This window comes from Semicossyphus pulcher, unplaced genomic scaffold (assembly GCF_022749685.1).
Source record: "Semicossyphus pulcher isolate SPU_LCO1_2020_fin unplaced genomic scaffold, fSemPul1.0.p SCAF_16, whole genome shotgun sequence".
Taxonomy (NCBI): domain Eukaryota; kingdom Metazoa; phylum Chordata; class Actinopteri; order Labriformes; family Labridae; genus Semicossyphus; species Semicossyphus pulcher.
In genome coordinates this window covers 24,015,694-24,034,389 of record NW_027211670.1, presented here as the reverse complement: position 1 = coordinate 24,034,389, position 18,696 = coordinate 24,015,694, and the positions used below count along the sequence as shown (strand labels likewise).

General features: G+C 44.1%; 1 protein-coding gene across 2 annotated transcripts in view; it reads right to left on the bottom strand.

The window, feature by feature from the left end:
* Positions 1-18,696, bottom strand: part of LOC138593316 (rho GTPase-activating protein 44-like) — a 36,773-nt gene that overhangs the window by 10,736 nt on the left and 7,341 nt on the right. The window contains exons 6-17 of one of the 2 annotated variants that reach the window (XM_069664268.1): positions 18,326-18,402; positions 17,426-17,543; positions 15,751-15,819; positions 15,570-15,651; positions 13,617-13,744; positions 12,439-12,550; positions 8,634-8,715; positions 8,458-8,538; positions 4,847-4,960; positions 4,174-4,265; positions 3,912-4,092; positions 527-544 (exon numbers count right to left, since the gene is read on the bottom strand). In XM_069664268.1, the coding sequence (XP_069520369.1) occupies positions 527-544; positions 3,912-4,092; positions 4,174-4,265; positions 4,847-4,960; positions 8,458-8,538; positions 8,634-8,715; positions 12,439-12,550; positions 13,617-13,744; positions 15,570-15,651; positions 15,751-15,819; positions 17,426-17,543; positions 18,326-18,402 (1,154 nt within the window). The remainder of the gene's footprint in view (positions 1-526; positions 545-3,911; positions 4,093-4,173; positions 4,266-4,846; positions 4,961-8,457; positions 8,539-8,633; positions 8,716-12,438; positions 12,551-13,616; positions 13,745-15,569; positions 15,652-15,750; positions 15,820-17,425; positions 17,544-18,325; positions 18,403-18,696) is intronic. The other variant, XM_069664269.1, reaches the window with a different exon arrangement.

Genomic DNA, 18,696 nt, shown 5'->3' with positions numbered 1-18,696 from the left:
TGTGAAACTGAATAATACTCCCTCTTTAATTATATGATATGTTTGCTTTAGAAGTACTACTCCTATATTTTAACTTTGACAGAGCCAAGCTAGCCTTTCCCCTGTTTTCCAGTCTTTATGCTAAGCTAGGCTAACTGGCTGCTTGTTGTATCTCCACATTGATCATATTAGCAGGAAGCGAATAAGGGCATTCCCCAAACCAACCTAAAAATGCTGTCGGCTCAAACGTAACAACAAGCAGTTATTGTCCTCGCAGGCTGAACAAGTTCATCCAGTGCCAGAAACTGCAAAGATGCTACTTATGTAAACTCAGTAAGAACGGCCTGCCTAGTCCATGTCACCCATGTTTAACCCATTTGTCACCCCCACTCTGTTGGAGACATTGAACTATAGGAGTCCAAGTGTGTCAGTGAGCATTACACACACAGACGACGAATGACAGCTCCTGTTGACGGGCAGCTGAGACGGACAGAGGGTGGACAGACTGATGAGAGGATGACTGGAGGAAAAAGAATCTATACTGTACCTTTGTATCTTCCTAATGCTGCGTTGTTAAAACAGAGACAAGCACAATGAGGACAGGAGTAAGGCTCATGGAGGACAGAGTCCCCCCGGGCTCGTTAACAGCATCGTTATCAAAGCGGCGCAGGAAGTTTGGCAGGATAAACTTTTAAGACAAGAGCCAAGATGGAGGAGCGGATGGGGAGACCGGCCTGGCAGGGGGCTGCAAGGGACGGGAGCCACGCTGAGCGTAAAGAGGAGAGCGATTTGAGGGGTGAAATGTGTTCTCCCTGACGCTCTCCGACCATGTCCGAAACTCAAAGAGATGATTATCCTTCCATTGAGGACTAATTAGGTCAAAATCTCCCAAATGATGCTGCAAAATACCCCAACTGCAGCTTGGTTCGTTGGTCCATTAATGCATCATGCTGAGAATTTAACATTCATGTAACAGACACAGCAATCACACAATACGGCCAAAAGTATATGGACAACATAGTCTACATCTTTTTATGTACGCGTGGTCATTTTCTTTTGTAGCTTGGGCCCAGTGAGGGGAAGTGTTACGCTACAGCTTACGATATTTAGACAAAAGTGAGCTGCCATCTTTGAGACAAGAGTCGGGGTTAACTTGTTCTTGTTTCAATATGACAGTTCCTCCTGCTTACAAAGCTCTAAACTAATGAATCATATGTTCTCTGAGCAACACAATTCCCCCCTAAATTACCTTTTTTATCATCACTGTTTAATCCATGAGGGTTTCAAATGTGTAAGTCTAGAGAAGGACTAGTAAAGCCAGCAGGAGGAGAACTCTAGTGCACATGTTCGATGAGCCCAAACATGTGAAAGCCTGTGTGAATGTATTTGCTTTCTTGCTGAGTTGCAAAGATTAATACCACTCTCATTTCAGGCCATTAAATATGAAGCTACAGCCTGTTAGCTTAGCTTACTTAAGTCTTAGCTTGAGACTGGAGGTCTTAAGGTTTTATTTGTTTGTTTAATTTACATGCATAGACCCAATAAGTAAGTAAAGTGGTTTTGTGTTGGTTTATTTCTCGGCCTGTAGCTGTGACTTCTTGGAGTTTTCACTGGCAACGTCATGGTGACAACAAGACTCCAGGAAGTTACCGCTCCCAGCCAAGTTACTGAGACTGATTTTGTTATCCCTTTACATAGTCTAACTTGATATTGTCCCCTGTTACGAGGCTAAACGTTATGCTAAGCTAAGCTTAACACGTGCCAACATTGGATTCAATAATTAATGGACAGACATGAGAGTGGCATCAAACTCTGAGGAAGACAGAGAATGAGAGTATTGGCCTTTATATCGAGGAGAGATGTTCAACATCGGTGCAATTTTCTTGTGTCCACAAGCTTTATGCAAACTTAAACTACTCTTGCAACAGCTATTTGTCTTTATTCAAGGTTTTAAATTCTACCTTATTAAAAAAGACACTGTCCAATCTTTTACTCTTATAGAAAATCACACACTGCAGTTTTTCATGACCTTTAAATTGTCTCTTAGGCCGGGGAAATGTTTGGGGTAAATGCAGTTTGTGTCCTTCATCTGTTGCCACTGGAAAATGATGACAATTATGAAGACGTTTTTATTCTTGAATGAAAGAGCTCAGATCCCCAGAGCAGCAAATTAAGCGTCTGGACTTCTGAAAGGAAAGTGCAAATGTACAAGTAAAATTCTAAAATGCAGCTTAACAAGCGTGTACAGCCCAAAATCTAACATCTTTTGTACTGTACATAAAAACTAAGACTTTCAAAGGAAAGGCAGCCCTTTGTGCTGTGTTCTTTGTGTTTCCATTGAGAGCTGAGCGCTATTGATCAGACCCGGCACACACTCGGCCCAGGTTTAATTAGCTGGGCTACTTGTGGTCCCAGAGCTGCAGGGCTCAGGCTACCCGCAGGGCCTGATAAGAACGAGGGTGTATTAAAGCAGTAAAAGAAGAGACGCAGAGACAGACAGAGAAAAGAGAAAGAAACCGTCTGACTGGGTTTCGGCTAATCCTCCTCCAAAGCTCGAGGATTGTTAGATTCCTCATTTCACAGACTAAATGTCATCTCTCTCTCTTTCAGTCTCTTTCCTCACTTTCTTACTGAGCTTGAAGCAGCTGCTGCAGATTAAGAGCGATACAGTATTCTGTCTGTCCGCCGCATACTGAAACTGAGCTTCTCACTGAGGTCACTTCTCACACGAAACTTGTGTAATCTCTGGGGAATTCTCAGACTCTCACATCCCGTGTCCGACCCTGTCAAGATGCAGTCATGCAGAAACTTTACGTGCCTCAAAGTGGCCTTGTCGAGAGAAAAACTTAAAGCTAACTTGTCAGTGGAGCTGTCAGCCGGGATCCACCCTGAGTGAAGCTGTAACGACACCACGGAGGTAGAGGGGACTGCTGATTGATTCAGAGGCAGAGTGACATGAATGTGTGTGTGCGTGTGTGTGTGTGTGTGTGTGTGTGTGTAATCACTGGGAGCTTTAGGTGAGTTCCTGTTTCCAAGTGCAGCAGTCTTCCCTCACAGTTTCAGCCCATTATTTGCAGCTCATTTAGATGTTGTATTAGTTACAGTTCATTCTGTGTGTGCAGTTTAGATTCTGTATTACTGCACACTGTGTGTAGTAAATGTGCAACAGGATAACATCTCCCTATCTACATATCTACCTTCTTAGCTTAGCATGCTAACAAACTGAACTATGTTGGAGTACATGTCTAACATCATACCTGCTAAACTTCAGCATGTTGGCATTGAAATTGTGATGTTAGCTTTTTGCTAAAAGTATTGCTGTTACCATTGCTTCAAAAAGCAGCTAGCATGGCTTTGGACTCCTTCGTCTCTGTTGCTACTTACAAACAAAAAGCAGATTTTTTTTTCTGTAGAGTGTATTTAAGATGAATTTCATTCTTTAGAGATGCGAGCTGCTTTACCAAAAAAAACATCTCAAATCTTATTTGCTTTTCCAAGAGTACTGTCCTTTAATCATGGAGCTAGAACCAGTGTGCAGTTAGCTTAGCCTAGCATAAAGACTTAGTAGAAAATAGAAACTACTAACTAAAAACTAAAGTCTTTACTTTATGCTTGTATAGGTTTTAAATTAGTTTGATATAACATGTTAATTAGTGAGCTTAAAGGTCCTGATAGGGTAATATAGTTACCTCTGGAGTTAGGCTAGCTGTTTCCCTTTGTTTCCAGTCTTTATGCTAAGGTTAGCTTAGCTTCTCCTGGCTTGAAAAAAGCAAATAAGTTCCAAAATGTCAAAATATTTCTCTAACCAGTGAGCCTGTTTGCCTCTCTGTGAATGTATTAATGAGCTTGTACCTTGTCTGTTGTCTGTTCCTCCGCTCTATTTAGAACTTTTTTACATTCCTACAACACCAGCAGAGATATCAGTGTCATACCCGTCCTTCTTGTAGAACTCCAGCATCATGTTGTCGGTGGCGACACTGAGCGGCCGTCGACTCTGGTCGTTCTGCCTTCGATCCACCTGTTCCATGTCCGGAGACGGCATCGAGCTGTAGTTGGCGTTGTGGTTTGTGTGCACCGGGCTTCCGTAGTTCCCGGTGACGTTGAACTCGATTTCTAAGGAAAACAGAAAGAAGAGAATGTAATGTTTTATTTTCAGTGGAAGTCGATCCCAACACAAATCAGTCTTATCCTCACCTCCAGGGAAGAACCAGTCGGCGTGCTGGATGATCGGCTCGATGATGCCGACGATCTGCAGGGAAACGGTGGTCATCATCTCTGTGATGTTTCTGCAGCGCACACAGAGACAGACTGTGTTACGGTACAAAGTTCAGGAAAAGTAGCAGCCGTGATATTACAGAAGCATTACAACATTTCAGAATTGTAGAATATTTAATTGCTTATTAAAAATGAAAGAGGATGTAATATACGAGAACATGTCCTTCACCCTCTTTCAAACTGCCAAGTCCTCACCATGAATACATTTGGTAATTAAAAGGAACTGTTTATATAATTAGTGCTTGTAGAACCAAAGGTCCAAACTCCACTGCAAGAAACACAGATTTTTAAATGTTGTAGTTGCTTTAATAAAGCTGCTGTGATATCGCAACATATAACTTAAACTTGCCATTTATTACAGTCTAACCTATTGGTTAAAGTGTGTGTGGAAATTAATAAATATAAACTACAGTAAAGGTTCAACAGCTGATGTGTAGTTTTTCTACGACAATGGAGCTCTATGATCAGAAGAAGAAAACACAAAATCTAAAATGTCACCACAGTTATGCTCCAGATATCACATTCGTATGTCTTGCAAAAAGCTGTCTGTTATAAAGTAAACTGGTCTAACTACTGATCAGTGACGTCTTACCCTTCGTTGTTCATCCACAGCAGGTTCGGTCCGAGGACGATAGCGATGTTCCCAGGCGTCATCTTGTTCAAGTCCTGGTATTCAGTCAGTTTGGAGAGAAATTTGATCAAATATCTGAAAATACAAAGAACAGAAAAAAAGGTCAGGAAATGAAAACATCACTTAAAGTATTCTGATTTAGTAAACAATTCAAAGAGCAGTATTTTTAACATCGTCAATTTTCAACCTCAAAACCTCAACCAAAAATGCAATTTGTCTCTGTGCCTTTGGAGGACGCTATCTGCTTCTCCAACGGGTCCTGGAAAACCTCCGCCAGACTACTTAAAACTCGTCATCTGGCGGAGGCCAGGGAGCTCGCTAAACTACACTTCCTCAATCTAGGACGCCGCCTCTGATGTCATGTCTCGTTCATAATCGTCAGGTTTGAAATGTAGACTGCAGACCTGAAGAGTTTTTAGACGATCCACCGGTATATTCTCGTCGCATTTCGGATTCTGTGCTGCTCTGAGCCGTTGCCTGCAGCAAAAACAGCATTTCACTTCAGCGTCTCTCGCTGGGCCGTTCCTTTCAGAGGGAGGGGCGAAATGCATGCTGGGTAGTGTAGGATTGTAGAATGGGCGAAACCACGAGCTGTTTGTACAACTTTCTCCACAGCTATGGCGCCAATTTAAAATATTATTGCTTCTATGGATTACAGAGAACACCAGCTGTGACTGAGTGGCTTTTTCCAGGGAAGAATCTCTCCTTTAATAAAGGAAAGTACGAGTCACAGTTACAGTCGATCAGAAAACTGCGATACACAAATAAACCTGCTTTACATCATGCACCTGTGAATAGACTGTGTGATATGTTCCACAGATTTTAGCTTTGGGTTACAGAGTGAATTTTTCAGCAAACCTGATGTTTATAAATGATTTATTTTACTTTAGAGGTCGACAAGTTGCTCTGAAATATAGAAAATCACAGAGTTACACAGTTTTCACAGCTCTGACATATTAAACGAAAAGTGCCTCGATATAGGAGACTAAACAACTTGAAAATAAACAGAGATATGCTCACTAAAGTAGGCAGCTCAGTTAGTCAGAAACAGTGAGGTAAGAAATGTTGGAGATAACAGAACAACACTGAGCTGTAATCCAGGTCAATTCTCCAGCCTGATTTATTCAGGGTTAAAAGGGTCTGTCTCCAAACCTTAGGTGTGCTGTAGGTGAACCAAGAACAGAGCAATCATGAAGCGTTTTCTAGTCTCATCACGGGGGCTCTGAGATACAAAAATGGGCCAGTGTGTTTCTGTGGCTGAGCCGGGCTGAGTGACTCATCCCGATCTGAACTACAGCTGAATGAGCATCAGGCAGCTCATTCCAGCGAGCAGCGATCATCTGGACAGGTCTGACAGGTCTCCTCAGAGGACGACGTCTAAAAATACGCCCTATTTGTGCGATTCCATGATGACACTGACAAGTGCTGCAGCATCCCGCGCTTCCAATTTCTCTCCCGTCGCTTCCTCTCTGCCTCTTCCTCCTCCTCATTGTGCCTCTCCTCTCTTCCTCTTTTTGATTGTGAGATCAACCCTCCAGCAAATATCAGCAGCTCGTCTTAAACCAGCAGCAACAACAGAAGCGCCTCAGACATACGGCTTCTTTCTCTGCGCCATCTCACACAGAGGTCAAGGCCTTTTCTGGCAGCTGTCAATTAGACACGGGAAAGTTTCACGGTAACAGTCAGTGACACCTGTGGACTGGCTGCAACGAGTGACAATAAAAGAGGAAGCAGACACCTAATTTCTGGGTTTCTGACAATGTTGTGGAGCGAGAAATTTTAGACTGAGTCGAGAGAGAGATCTACTACTGGGATCTGCTGAACTGAGCTATTAGGCCAATGATAGCTTTTCTGGGGCTGCATGGTGGTGAAGGTCTGTTCGAATCCCTGACATAGTGGGCCTTTCTGGGGAGTTTGCATGTTCTCCCCATGCATGCCTGGGCTCCCTTCAGGTACTCCGGCTTCGCGAGGTTCATTGGTGAGTCTAAAATTGTCAGCCCTGTGATTGACCGCGATCAGTCCAGGTGTAGCCCCGCCTGTCGCTCCAGCCCGCCCTATCTTTAGCCCAGGATAAGCAGTATAGATAATGGAAGGATGGATAGCTATTGGGAAACACCGCAACTGTTTCCAGGGGCCACTCAAAAGTGATGCGCACTGGGAAGCGCTTGTTGTTCTGCCAGAAATGTTCATGTTTTATCTCAATTTTAAAACAAAGTACCTTCAGCCAACTTCAATAACTCTTTAAATCACAAACATTTGCAACAAGTGTGTTCTGTGTTATTTTCCTCTTTCAATGGGTGTCCTGGCTTGTCTTTTGGTCAAGGTCAGGTGATGGGAGTATAAAGATCAGGTCAGACACAGGACTTCCAACCAGGCATCCATGTGAAACTGTCAATGGTGAGTTAGCCCAATATTTTAGCCCAAACCAGGATCCTCATTGTAAGATAAGAATGTTTGAATTCTTGAGTTTATCTGATCCTAAACGTGACCAAATACGCGGTGTGTTTGAAAGCCACCAACACTTCCTGGTTAGGTTTAGGAAAGATTACCTGGTTTGGGTTAAAAAATAAATGTCAGTGTTGACTTTTATAATAATACAAACACAAGGTCAAAACCTCGTATGTGGCTGACTGCATCAGGTCAATGTACGCGTTCGTGGGCAATGTGTTACAAGGACTGTCCTTATGAGGCCGATGATGACGTGTTTGAAAGCAGGTGCGCGCTGCGGACGTAGGTGAGGACAGCGGAGGAGCAGCGGAGGAGCAGCCCCGCCTACTACGCGAACAAAGTATCCAGAGCCGTATAGACAGAGAGTCGCGTCAGTGGAGGTCCAATATGCTCCCTGATCCGCCATTGCGATGTCGCAACTCTCTCTCTCTACGGCTCTGTCAGTCTGTCACATACAGACCTGTGAGTAGGGCCGGCCCCTGGCGGTCAGCCAATAATACATGTTATTTATAACACACTTTGTATCTGAAGAAAATCTCAAAACGCTATGGGAAAAAGACGTGAGCATAAAAACCACAGGTAATTAAAACAAGTAAAAGCAAGCAGAATCAAGAAAAGGCCAAAGAGGACACTGGACACAAATAAGGTCACCTGGGTGAAGAGAGTTAGTTGTGTTTTCTCACTTTGCATCTGTGTGTGAACTCAGAGGACGTTTTCTTTATTTGCATGTGTTTCTAGTTGAGCGCTGACGGGCGCTGTTCAAATCTGCTTATAAGTTCTGATTTCCTCCAGTCGGCGAACATTTTTTTTCTGCTGGAGTGACCACATGTGAGCAGTTTCATGTGGTTACTCTGTGAACCATGTCCTTATATGTTGAAAAAAAACACCCAGAATTCATAGCAAGATCTTAACAGCAAAAGATCCGAAGTCTGGCTGTTAGATGGATCAAAGCCGAAGTCGAGGTTTATGTATTTTAAGAATCAACTGTTTTAGATATGTGGGTCCAAGATTATTCATTTTAGCTGGCTCCCTTCCCTGCCGTCCGGGTTACATTAAGCAACATATGAGAGATACAGGGCTCTGCAGAGGACCACAAGGAGCGGGGCACGGAAACACTGACTCACTTGAAGTTGTTGTTGTTGGCTGGTGGTAGTTTCTCACAGGCGCTCAGGAGAGCCTGCAGTCGCTTGTCTTGATCTTGAATGCTGCAGGACGACAGAAAAGGGAAACATTAGACAGAAAGTTTGAAATAAAGCCACCACTCATGTAGAACACAACATGACACTGAGAAGATACAGACTTGGAGGCCTGGATCCAGTCGTTGTAGAGCTCGTACGTCATTAGCGGCTCAGGAAGCTCACGCAGGTATGACTTCAGAGCACCTGCAGGGAACAAAATCAGATAACCTCATGTTTGTATTTGTGCCCATTGCCCTGTGTGAGCTCATAGTGTTTATGGCTGCAGCAGCGAGTTTCTTCTGCCATGACACTCTGGCTCCAAAACGATCTAAAATAAATAAAACACTATTTCCAAACACTTTTTCATCGACACTGGAGTGTGGGAGTGTAATTTCCAGAGCTGATGAAGAGGGTGACGGCTGACTGGGCTTCTCTCCGACTCCTCTTCTTCTTCTCTCTGGTCTGGTGCGTTTCATTTCCCTCGGGGACGTGTAGGACGGATGACAAACAGCAGAGCCGGGGCATCCCTCAGTGGGAGACAGCTCGGAGGCTGCTGTCGTTCTGTCTGAGTTTTTACACCAACATATCTGTTTGTCTGAGTGTGTGTATCTGTGTGTGTGCAGGGATGCTGTCTGTGATCGGAGCTGAATAAACACATTAAAAACACATTAAAGCAGGCTGCAACTACAGCTGAGGCTCCTCCTTCACAAAGGAAAGGCTTCTGCTTCTCATCGAGGCTCATGGATGATGAAACCCCCCCACCATCAGGACCACGGCCGCCCGCAGTGGGACAGGAGCACAAATTAGATCTGCTGCTGGAGCTAACCCAGTTTAATCTGGGATCATTAGAGGAGGGATACAAGGACTCATCTCGGCGCTGTCTCGTTCCTCTCCACATGCTCGAGTGAACACAGCTGATGGACTGACTCGGATCTGATATTTGATAAAAGGACATATTGTTTCAGATCGGAGGGAAACTATTTCCAGCTTCTGTGGGCTTCATTCTTCCCTTCACTACTCATGAGCAAGATATTCAGTTAGTTCAGCCTAAAGATGCTCTATGATGAAGCTGATTCACAAGTCACACCACAGATTAGAAACGGGATACACTTCCTGTCTTATGTTGGGTACGGTTTCTTTTTTCCACCATAGAAACTATTTCATATTTAAAACAAAAACAACATTTTTTAAGCAAAGAAACACTTATTTTCTGACAGTTTTAACTTCATGGATTTACATGCAAGGAATTAGTTTGCAGAGAGACATCAGTGGCATCCATGGTTAAACACAAACAGACTCTCTGTACACCTAACAGCCATAACATTATGACCACCTGCCTAATATTGTGTCGGCCCCCTTTGCCGGCAAAACAGCCCTGACCCGTCGAGTCGTGGACTCCACTGGACCTCTGAAGGTGCGCTGAGGTATCTGGCATCAAGACGTTGGCAGCAGATCCTTTAAGTCCTGTAAGTTGTGAGGTGGAGCCACCATGGATCGGACTTGTTTGTCCAGCACATCCCACAGACGCTCGATCGGATCGAGATCTGGGAAATTTGGAGGCCAAGTCAACACCTTGAACTCGTTGTTCCTCAAACCATTCCTGAACCATGTCTGCAGTGTGGCCAGGAGCATCATCCTTGCAGCAATGTTTATGTAGGTGCTACGTGTCAGAGTAACATCCACATGAACGGCAGGACCCAAGGTTTCCCAGCAGAATGTGCACAAAGCATCACACTGCCTCTGCCGGCTCGCCTTCTTCCCATAGTGCATCCTGGTGCCATGTCTTCCCCAGGTAAGAGACGCACACGCATCCACATGATGTAAAAGAGAACATGACTCATCAGACCAGGCCGCCTTCTTCCATCGCTCCATGTCCAAGCTCTGATGCTCACGTTCAGCAGTGAACAGGGGTCAGCATGGGCACCCTGACCGGTCTGCAGCTCTGCAGCCCCAAACACAACAAACTGTGATGCTCTGTGTGTTCTGACACCTTTCTATCAGAACCGGCATCAACATTTTCAACAGTTTGAGTTACAGTAGCTCTTAAGTTGGATCGGGCCACACGGGCCAGCCTTCGCTCCCCAACATCCCACCAGAGCTGCAGTTTGGGAGACGCTCTGACCACAATTTGGCTCTTGTCTAAGTCGCTCACATCGTAACTCTTGCCAATTTTTCTTGCTTCTAACATCAACTTCCAGGACAAAATGTTCACTTGCTGCCTGACGTATCCCACCCACTGACAGGTATCATTGTAACGATATAATCAATGTTCATTCGACCTGTCAGTGGTCATAATGTTATGGCTGATCGGTGTATGCGTGTTTGAGACAGAGATGAGTTTTGGACAAACTTGTTTATCTTCTTATTTGTCTAAAAAATGTGATGTTAGTGTAAGAATGTGGTTAGTAATAAAATGGGTCCAGTATTTACTTTGGTGTGAAGGAATCTGTGCTCAAGATGGACCTGCAGCTCGTCTCTGAGCAGGGCGGGACGAGGCAAAGCCCACATGCCATGGATTATTAAAATAACTCTCAGTGCACGCTCTTCCTTTTGAACTGTCTCTGATTTAACCTTTCTGTTAGCCTAACATTCTGAATACTCCCTTTATTGCAAAGTTCAATAATGACCCGACTTTGCTCAATTAATCATTGAAAAATGTATTTTGCATAAAGGAACAACTTTTCTTTGATCACAGTCTGATCTGGGCGTCTCCTCTTCACAGCTTACAAACACTCAGATATGTGCGCGCCTCTCCACTGTGTCAACAATGACCTGCAGATGATCTTTACTGTTTCACTTCTCTTTGGTCTTGAAATGGTTTCACACTGGATGGACCACATTGTGGTTTTTATTGTGCACTTGTGTTCAGTGAGTTTTTCCCCTCATGTGAAAACAGAAGAAACCACGCAGGAGGTGTTGCAGCTGATCTGCCTCCCTGTCGCAGATCCTTGTTCTACGTCTCTGCAGAGACTTCTTCGGTAACTTCGCCTTTTTGCAAAACTTTGCACCAATTTCTCTTTTCTGGGTGAAAAACTATTAAAAATGCATCGTTCTCAATAAAAATATTCCCCATGGCTCCTAAAGAGTTGTTATTCTGGAGAAGTGGTGTTTTCATCTGTCAACAGCATTATGCTGCAGTCAGCTGCAGTGAAGACGAGCACCGTTCTCAAAGAAAGAGATCAATACGAGCGTCATGAAAGGCTGAAAGCTTTTCTTTCTTTGGTAGTCTATCGCTGCTCTGATTTAAGAGCGAATCAGTGACAGCAGCAACAAAACAGACCTCGTTTTTTCCTCTTCTTTTTGGTGCAGCCTCCGCAGAAGAAGAAGAATGTGTCTGACACTAATCCCAGTTATATTTGGAATTCATCATCTGACATTTTTGGGAGAGTTTATTGAATATATGTCTAATAAAACAGAAATATAGAAGAGGAGAGAAAGCAGACAAAAACAGGCTGCTTCTCCTGCTGCTGACTCACGTTTAACAACGAGACCTGAATCCTAATCAGGTCCGAAGTATCTTTTAACTCTCATGTGTTCAAGAAGACTTTGAAATGAACCTTCAGGAGGAAGTTTGTGAGTGACGGCTGCAGAAGCTCGAACATGTGCAGGACAAATAAACACACAGAGTAAATAAGGGGTTTCTAAAAAGCAGATGATTTAACAGCTTAATTACAATGTTTACTCCTTAATTTGTTTAGTCTCCTCTGTGTGGACGTGCAGGCTGCAGGACAGACGGCTCACTTACACAAACTTGTCCACAAATGCACTGAAATTAGATTCCTAACAAGCAAAGGGTGCCAACTCATAAATCCGCCCCTGTAAGGCAACTCTCCCACTCCACCCGACGCTAATCAGATTACATGACAAGAGATCAGCTGCAGCTGCAGGGTACCGGTATGCAGTGGTGTTGTGTTGTTGGCAGCTCACCTGCGATGGCGTGTGGGTCTGCAGAGTACTCCTGAACATCCATCACCCCGCAGTCCAAAGACGCCTTCAGCTTCTTCAGTTTGGAGGCCGAGGGGGCGACTCTGAACAAACCCTGAGAATAAAAACATAAATATGACAAAACCAGTAAAAACAGCCCGGAGAGGAACATCCTGAAATCTAAAGCAGGTATATTAGGTCCTGTGTTAATTGTTCTGCCCCAAGATCACCAAAACAAATTCCTTGTATGTGTAAACCTACTTGGCAATTAACACCGATTCTGATTCTGATTCTGATATTTCCACTGTGGACAGGTGGGACACGTCAATAAAGGCAGCAACTACCGCTTGAAATGTTAGCTCCCATGGACGAGCACATTGTAGCCTAAATGGTGAAACACCTACAGACTCTGTAGAAGCAAGGAAATGTAGTTTGTTTTTCTGCCATGTATTTGGCCTGTGTAAAAAGTCTGTCCGTGTTATTTGAAGGAAGTGAAATGTTTTTTTGTCTTTGTATGGACACACCTCCCGCATTCCTTCTCGCTGGGCGGTCCTTCCACTTATCTCACCTGGGAATATCAATCATTTCCTGTTCTCCTCAGTACGCTGAAGATGGCATGGAGCCGAAACACGTTCGTTACCCACATTAAACTGAGTCATCCATGATTCTGTGAGCGCCGGAGCTTTTGTTTATCCTCAACAGTTGATCGTCAGCTTCCGATGCCCCGTATCACAAACATTATCCATAAAGTTCAGCAGAGATATGAAGTCTAATTACCGCAGAATGCCAATTAACTTATTCATAATGATATATTTGTTTTTTCTTTTAATCTCGTAATCATTAGCTGATTGAAAACATTTACTGTACTCGATATATTTCTCCATTAAACACTCATTTCAAGCTGAGCGATTAAAGCCGCTCTGGTTTCAGCTCAGTGGCCCGATTACTAAAAAATAGGACGTTTCTTACAGTCACGCATTAATTACACAGTCAAGGATTATTTGTTCAGGCTTTAGGCAAATCGCTTTGAGGAAACCAAACTGCAGCCTGGCCCTCATCAGATCAGCTTCTCTTCAGTAATTATTATGACTTCATCTGTGTGGTGACCTCTGAAACACGACACACAAGTGTGTTAGGACAGATGCAGTGTGTGTGTGTGTGTGTGTGTTGTGCAGTCTGACCTCCTCCTGCATGCCACACTCCAGCAGCATGGTGACACAGGCCTCGATGGGAAATGCAATATCTCTCCCGCTGAGCGCTAAGTGCTCCTCTAATGGTTTCCCGTAGCACGGTTTCTCTGCCCAGGTCTCTGTCAAACACACACACATAAACACACACAGTCACAAAAACATGCACGAAATACAGCTTCACTTTGTGGGACGCTTCTTTCATTCCTTTGATGACTGGATTGTCTTCAAGTTTGCAGAACGTAACCAAAACAAACAGGAAGTAGATTCTCTGGATGACTTAAAGGACACATTACAACACAATGTTGTCTGTTAAAGTTAGAACTGTAAAGGTTTGTTGACATGAGATCATTTTTGTAGCCTGGAAACAAATCTGTGAGCTCATGTGTTGTTTGTTCTGGCAGATGAGACTAGAACCCTCTCCTGTTCAGACAGATTTCCCCCTGACCGTCTTCAGGTCGGGCCAATCACAACCTCGTATCTAATTGTGGGCAAGATGGCTGCAGCTGGGGTGGCTCTGCTTTTCTTCATCCGGTATACCTCGTCCTTTATTTCTTCAATCAGTGGAATGAGGTGTCTGAATACAACGAATCAGAGATGTGAGCGGGTACCAGGCTAGCTGCTAGCTGCTAGCTGCTAAAGAACTCCCTCTCTTACTTTGATCTTTTCTGATGTTACATTTGTATCTTGTTTTTACCCTTTTAGTCTTGAGCACTGTCGTCACTTTGTCCATCGGGTCTGTCTTGCGTTGTTGCTTGTGTGTGGGTAAAAAGGAGGCCGACACGCACACCGTAAACCAAATCTACCTACAAAGAAAGTAACCTCACCTAACATTTCTTTTGTTGTAGCATCCATTAGCCGCTCTTTCTCTTCGTGTTGGCGATGCTGTTGCTCTAAAATGATCTCCGTGGTTTATGTGCTGTGTGTTCCGATTGTAACTGCTTAGAAACAGCAGTTTGTTTGTTTCTGATTGTCTACGCCCAGTACCATCGTTACGTAAGCAGCAGTGTTGTAGTACTTGAGTCCGACTCGAGCCCTACTTTAAGGACTTGTGACTCGACTTGGACTTGAGCATTGACTACATTGGGACCGGAGGATGGAGAGGAGGACTCGGACTTATTTATTGATAAGGAATGTCGAGTGAGAGCTGTGCTCGAGCGTTCACGTGTAGTCTTGTTCAGCAACATTTTCTGCCAGGGCGCCTGAAGAGGCGACACGATTCGTGCATTTTGCTTTCAAAGATTTTACAGCGAGAGCCGTGCAACATGTTCGATATGTAAAAGAAACGTTGAGGAGAAGACTGGGACAAGCTCAAACTTTAACAGACGTCTGTCCAGGCTGCACCCAGGAAAGTAAGTGAGATGCTGAAGACTCGGACTACAACACTGCAAAGTAGCAAATATACTTGCACCATGGCCGCACTGGTGGTTTGTATGCCTTTGAGACAAGTTCAACCATCGTCAATTTAATCTGCAATTAGAAAATAGTAGCAGCAGCCTTTTAAATCAATGGATGCTTCTACGGTGAAAGTTATCTGTCTGAAAGTAGCTTCACTTTAAATGTTGTTGCTTGTTTTGTTGGTTTTAAATCTGAGCTAAAAACGTTTACCGATGTTTTAATGGAAAACAAACAAACGCTAAAGAGGAAACTGGAAGACAAAATGTAAGAAATACATCAATGCTAATGAATGAGGTCAAGAAGTGAACCTTTCACTTGACCATGTTTCTGCTGCTGTGTGTGAACACCGTCTGCATGAGTTGATTTTAGTGATTAAAGATTGTAAACAGCAAACCGCAGGACCCCAAACTGTCAACAGGCGATCACAGACACACGCACGCTGACGGGATCTTATTGTGACATGAGGAGCAGCAGAGTCTGATCACGCAGTCAGAGGAGGAAACGAGTCACAAACAGACTGCATCATGAGTGTTTTGGACTCCGACTCACCCTGATGAGCTTTGATCTGCGGTAAAACACTTTGAAGCAGCTCTAATGACTTCCTGTGGTACTCAGCCTGCACTTCTATCATCTAGACAGAGACGGAAAGAGAGCAGAGAGTCTGAGACAGACAAACAGAACATTTTTGTTCCTTCACTTACGCAGAAGTCTGCGGAGATGTTGTGCTTACCGTCTGGAAGTAGCTTGCATAGTCGATTTCTTTGGCCACAAAACTGTACATGTCTGCTGATAACTGATCCTGGGGGGATAAAAACAAGATACATGAGCAACAAGGAAGGAAGGAACCTCGTTTCAAACATAAACAAGACGTATTCAAAAGACCTTTTCAAGCATTTTTGCCTCAAATAAGCTCAGTGAGAAGTAGTGGAGACACGTCGTCCATCTTTTTATACAGTCTCTGGTTAAAGGTGATGTTTGTGAAATTGGCCACACCTCCAGGAACCTGGAAACCACTTAAACATATCGGCTCACAGCTGTGCTCTCTGCTGGTGCTGCAGAGCCACAGGGAGACATCTTTTCCATCTTTCCCTGCTGCGTTCGTCCTCACCTGATTATCTGACTCAGATACATGCAGCCGAACAGAGCCGAGCAGAAGATACATATACGTTCTGAGGGTCTGATGTTTACTCGTGTTGTAAGAGATTGGTAGCGGCTATTTTTGCTGTTCATATTGCAGGAGAACAAGGACATATTTGATGTTTTAAATGCAGTTTGAATCAGTTAAGTGTCTGTGAAGGTATCGATGAGTAAAGCTTGACCGCAAACTTGAGGGTGTAGATTTAAAGGATGTCGAGGTAATCAGGCAGCGGGGAGTTTGATGATGTTAACGTTAAAGTACCTAAGAGATTAACAGTGGCCAGGCTTTAGCTGTGTCCCAATCGAGGGGCTGCATCCTTGGAGGGAGGCGGTCTACGGAAGATTTCATTCAACGTTAAAGCCGAACTGAAATGAAATTGCGTCACCAAATACCGCTCCTGTCAGCTGGCAAAAAGTAGCTAGTGGGCTAACTAGTTAGCATAACTAAGATTGAGAAAGTTAACAAATTATTTTAAAGATAATTGTTTCAAGGGCCCTTTCGTTATTTGACATTTGTATCTCAGCTATTCGACTGAGTTGAAACCAAAAACTTTTACATTTAAAGTGTATTCCTCGGCTGTTTAAGAGTCCGTCATCCTGTTTGAATTAATAAATCTCTGGACACGTTGGGCTGCGAAGGATGCACCCGATGGATTCTTCATGGCCCGGGAAAAGGAGGAAGCATCTGAAGGAGCCTTTGAAATGGGACAGCCTTCGCAAGCTGCTGTGACGCAATCGGCCTTCAAATACGTCCTTCAAAGGCTGCAGCCCTGGATTGGGACACAGCTTATGTCCCCAAAGCTGGCCTTAAAGCTGTCCTCCATGTAGCCCAAAAGCTCCTGCATCAACCAAAGTCCAGTTCCACTTAGCGCCCCCTACAGGCCTGGAGACTTCCGTTGAGATCTCTGGATATGCAGCGTTTTTTTGTTGCATTTGTGTCTTTGAATCGTAAATATACTTGCAGCGCCTCAGTTGTTGTAGCATTTATTTTGTTTTCCTGCAGTGATTTGTTTTCATTTGAAGCACGCTGTAGTCGCTGTTTGTGCTTTGGACTTTTGGATGAGGTTCTAAATGGTTTGATTTCAAAATGTTCAGCCTGTTTTCTCTATTATGGCTGTCACAGTGTGTTCAGTCCACTATATAGAGCATAATAACTCTCATCATACACCGGGGCAGCACTACAAAGTCTGTCTCAGGTAACTAACACTGGATTAGAAGCATTATGGAAGTAAACAGGGAGTTAGATGTGAGTGAGGGTGATGACTGACTCGACAGATCTCCATGCGGTTGGCTGCCTCCTCCATCTCTTCCCTGAGGTGGTCGGCCTTGGCTCCTGTTGGCTGCAGGTTGCTCGACAGTCCTGAAGACTTGGTGGACTGATAATACCTGGGGGAAAAAAAATCATTGCTTTTTTGAAATATATTTTGTCACTCTTCAGATTTAAGGATGTAAAACTGAACACATTTCCATTCGCCTCCAGCAGCTTCAGACGCTTGTTCCTCAGAGTGATTATCATCAACAGAACCTGACAGCGACTTTAACAAAACAACTCGCAGCAAACAAAACAGATCCAACGTGTTACTTCAGACTTCAGCTGATAAACACTTGACTATCTCCGTATCCTCCCTCATTCTACTCGAGCTGTTTTCTCCTCCTCTCTGTCTGTCTGTCTGAGACTTTCTCCCTGGGTGCAGATAAAATGTCGCGCTGCCAGAGGAGCTCAGCACACAGCGGCATGATGGGAAAAGTTGTCCCAGATTTGGGTCACTGAAAAAACGAACTGACAGACCGGACTGCAGTGAGGAAAATCAAATTTCCCCAGGTCTCTGCTCCGAATGGCACCGAAGTGACAGAGAATCAGCGCGAAGGAAAGACCTGTGGTTAAAGAGTTTCTTGTTTCTGCACAAACATGATGATTCAAACGATGCGAGGTCATTTAGAGGTTTTTCCACCTGTGTGAGAGTCACAAGTTTAAAAACAACAACAAATTTAACACTGACAGACGACAAACACAAGTCAGACTGTAGCGTGCCGAGCGTGGGCCGGTTCAGACATTGGGAAGCTTCAGAGCCACTTAATTCACAGGGGATGGAGTTTCTTAGTTCACAGCCAAGCTTCTTTCTCTCTCTCTCTCTCTCTCTCACACACTCACACAGAAACAGACTCACCGTGTGCGAGCGGAGTCCATGTCCAGGACCAGCTTGGCTAAATGTTTCCTTTGTTTCTGGATGTTTGGGATTTCCACCTGAGAGGGCAGAGCAGAGACACGTTTGTTGTTTGTTGGTGTGAAAGAGACGAGGAACAGACGCAGTATTGTCAGAGGTTTCACACCTGCTGCAGAGAAACTGTTTGTGTCTCATGAAGATCAGTTCACTGACTGATTTACTCAATAATTAAACGAGATTAGAGAGGAGGTTATCCTGAGAAGGTTCAGGGACCTCGGGCAGAGAACTCAACTAAAGAGTCTGCAGGTTAAACGATATATTGTGAACAATGTGTTTGGATGTGTTTGATTACAGAGACTACATTTAGTGTTTGT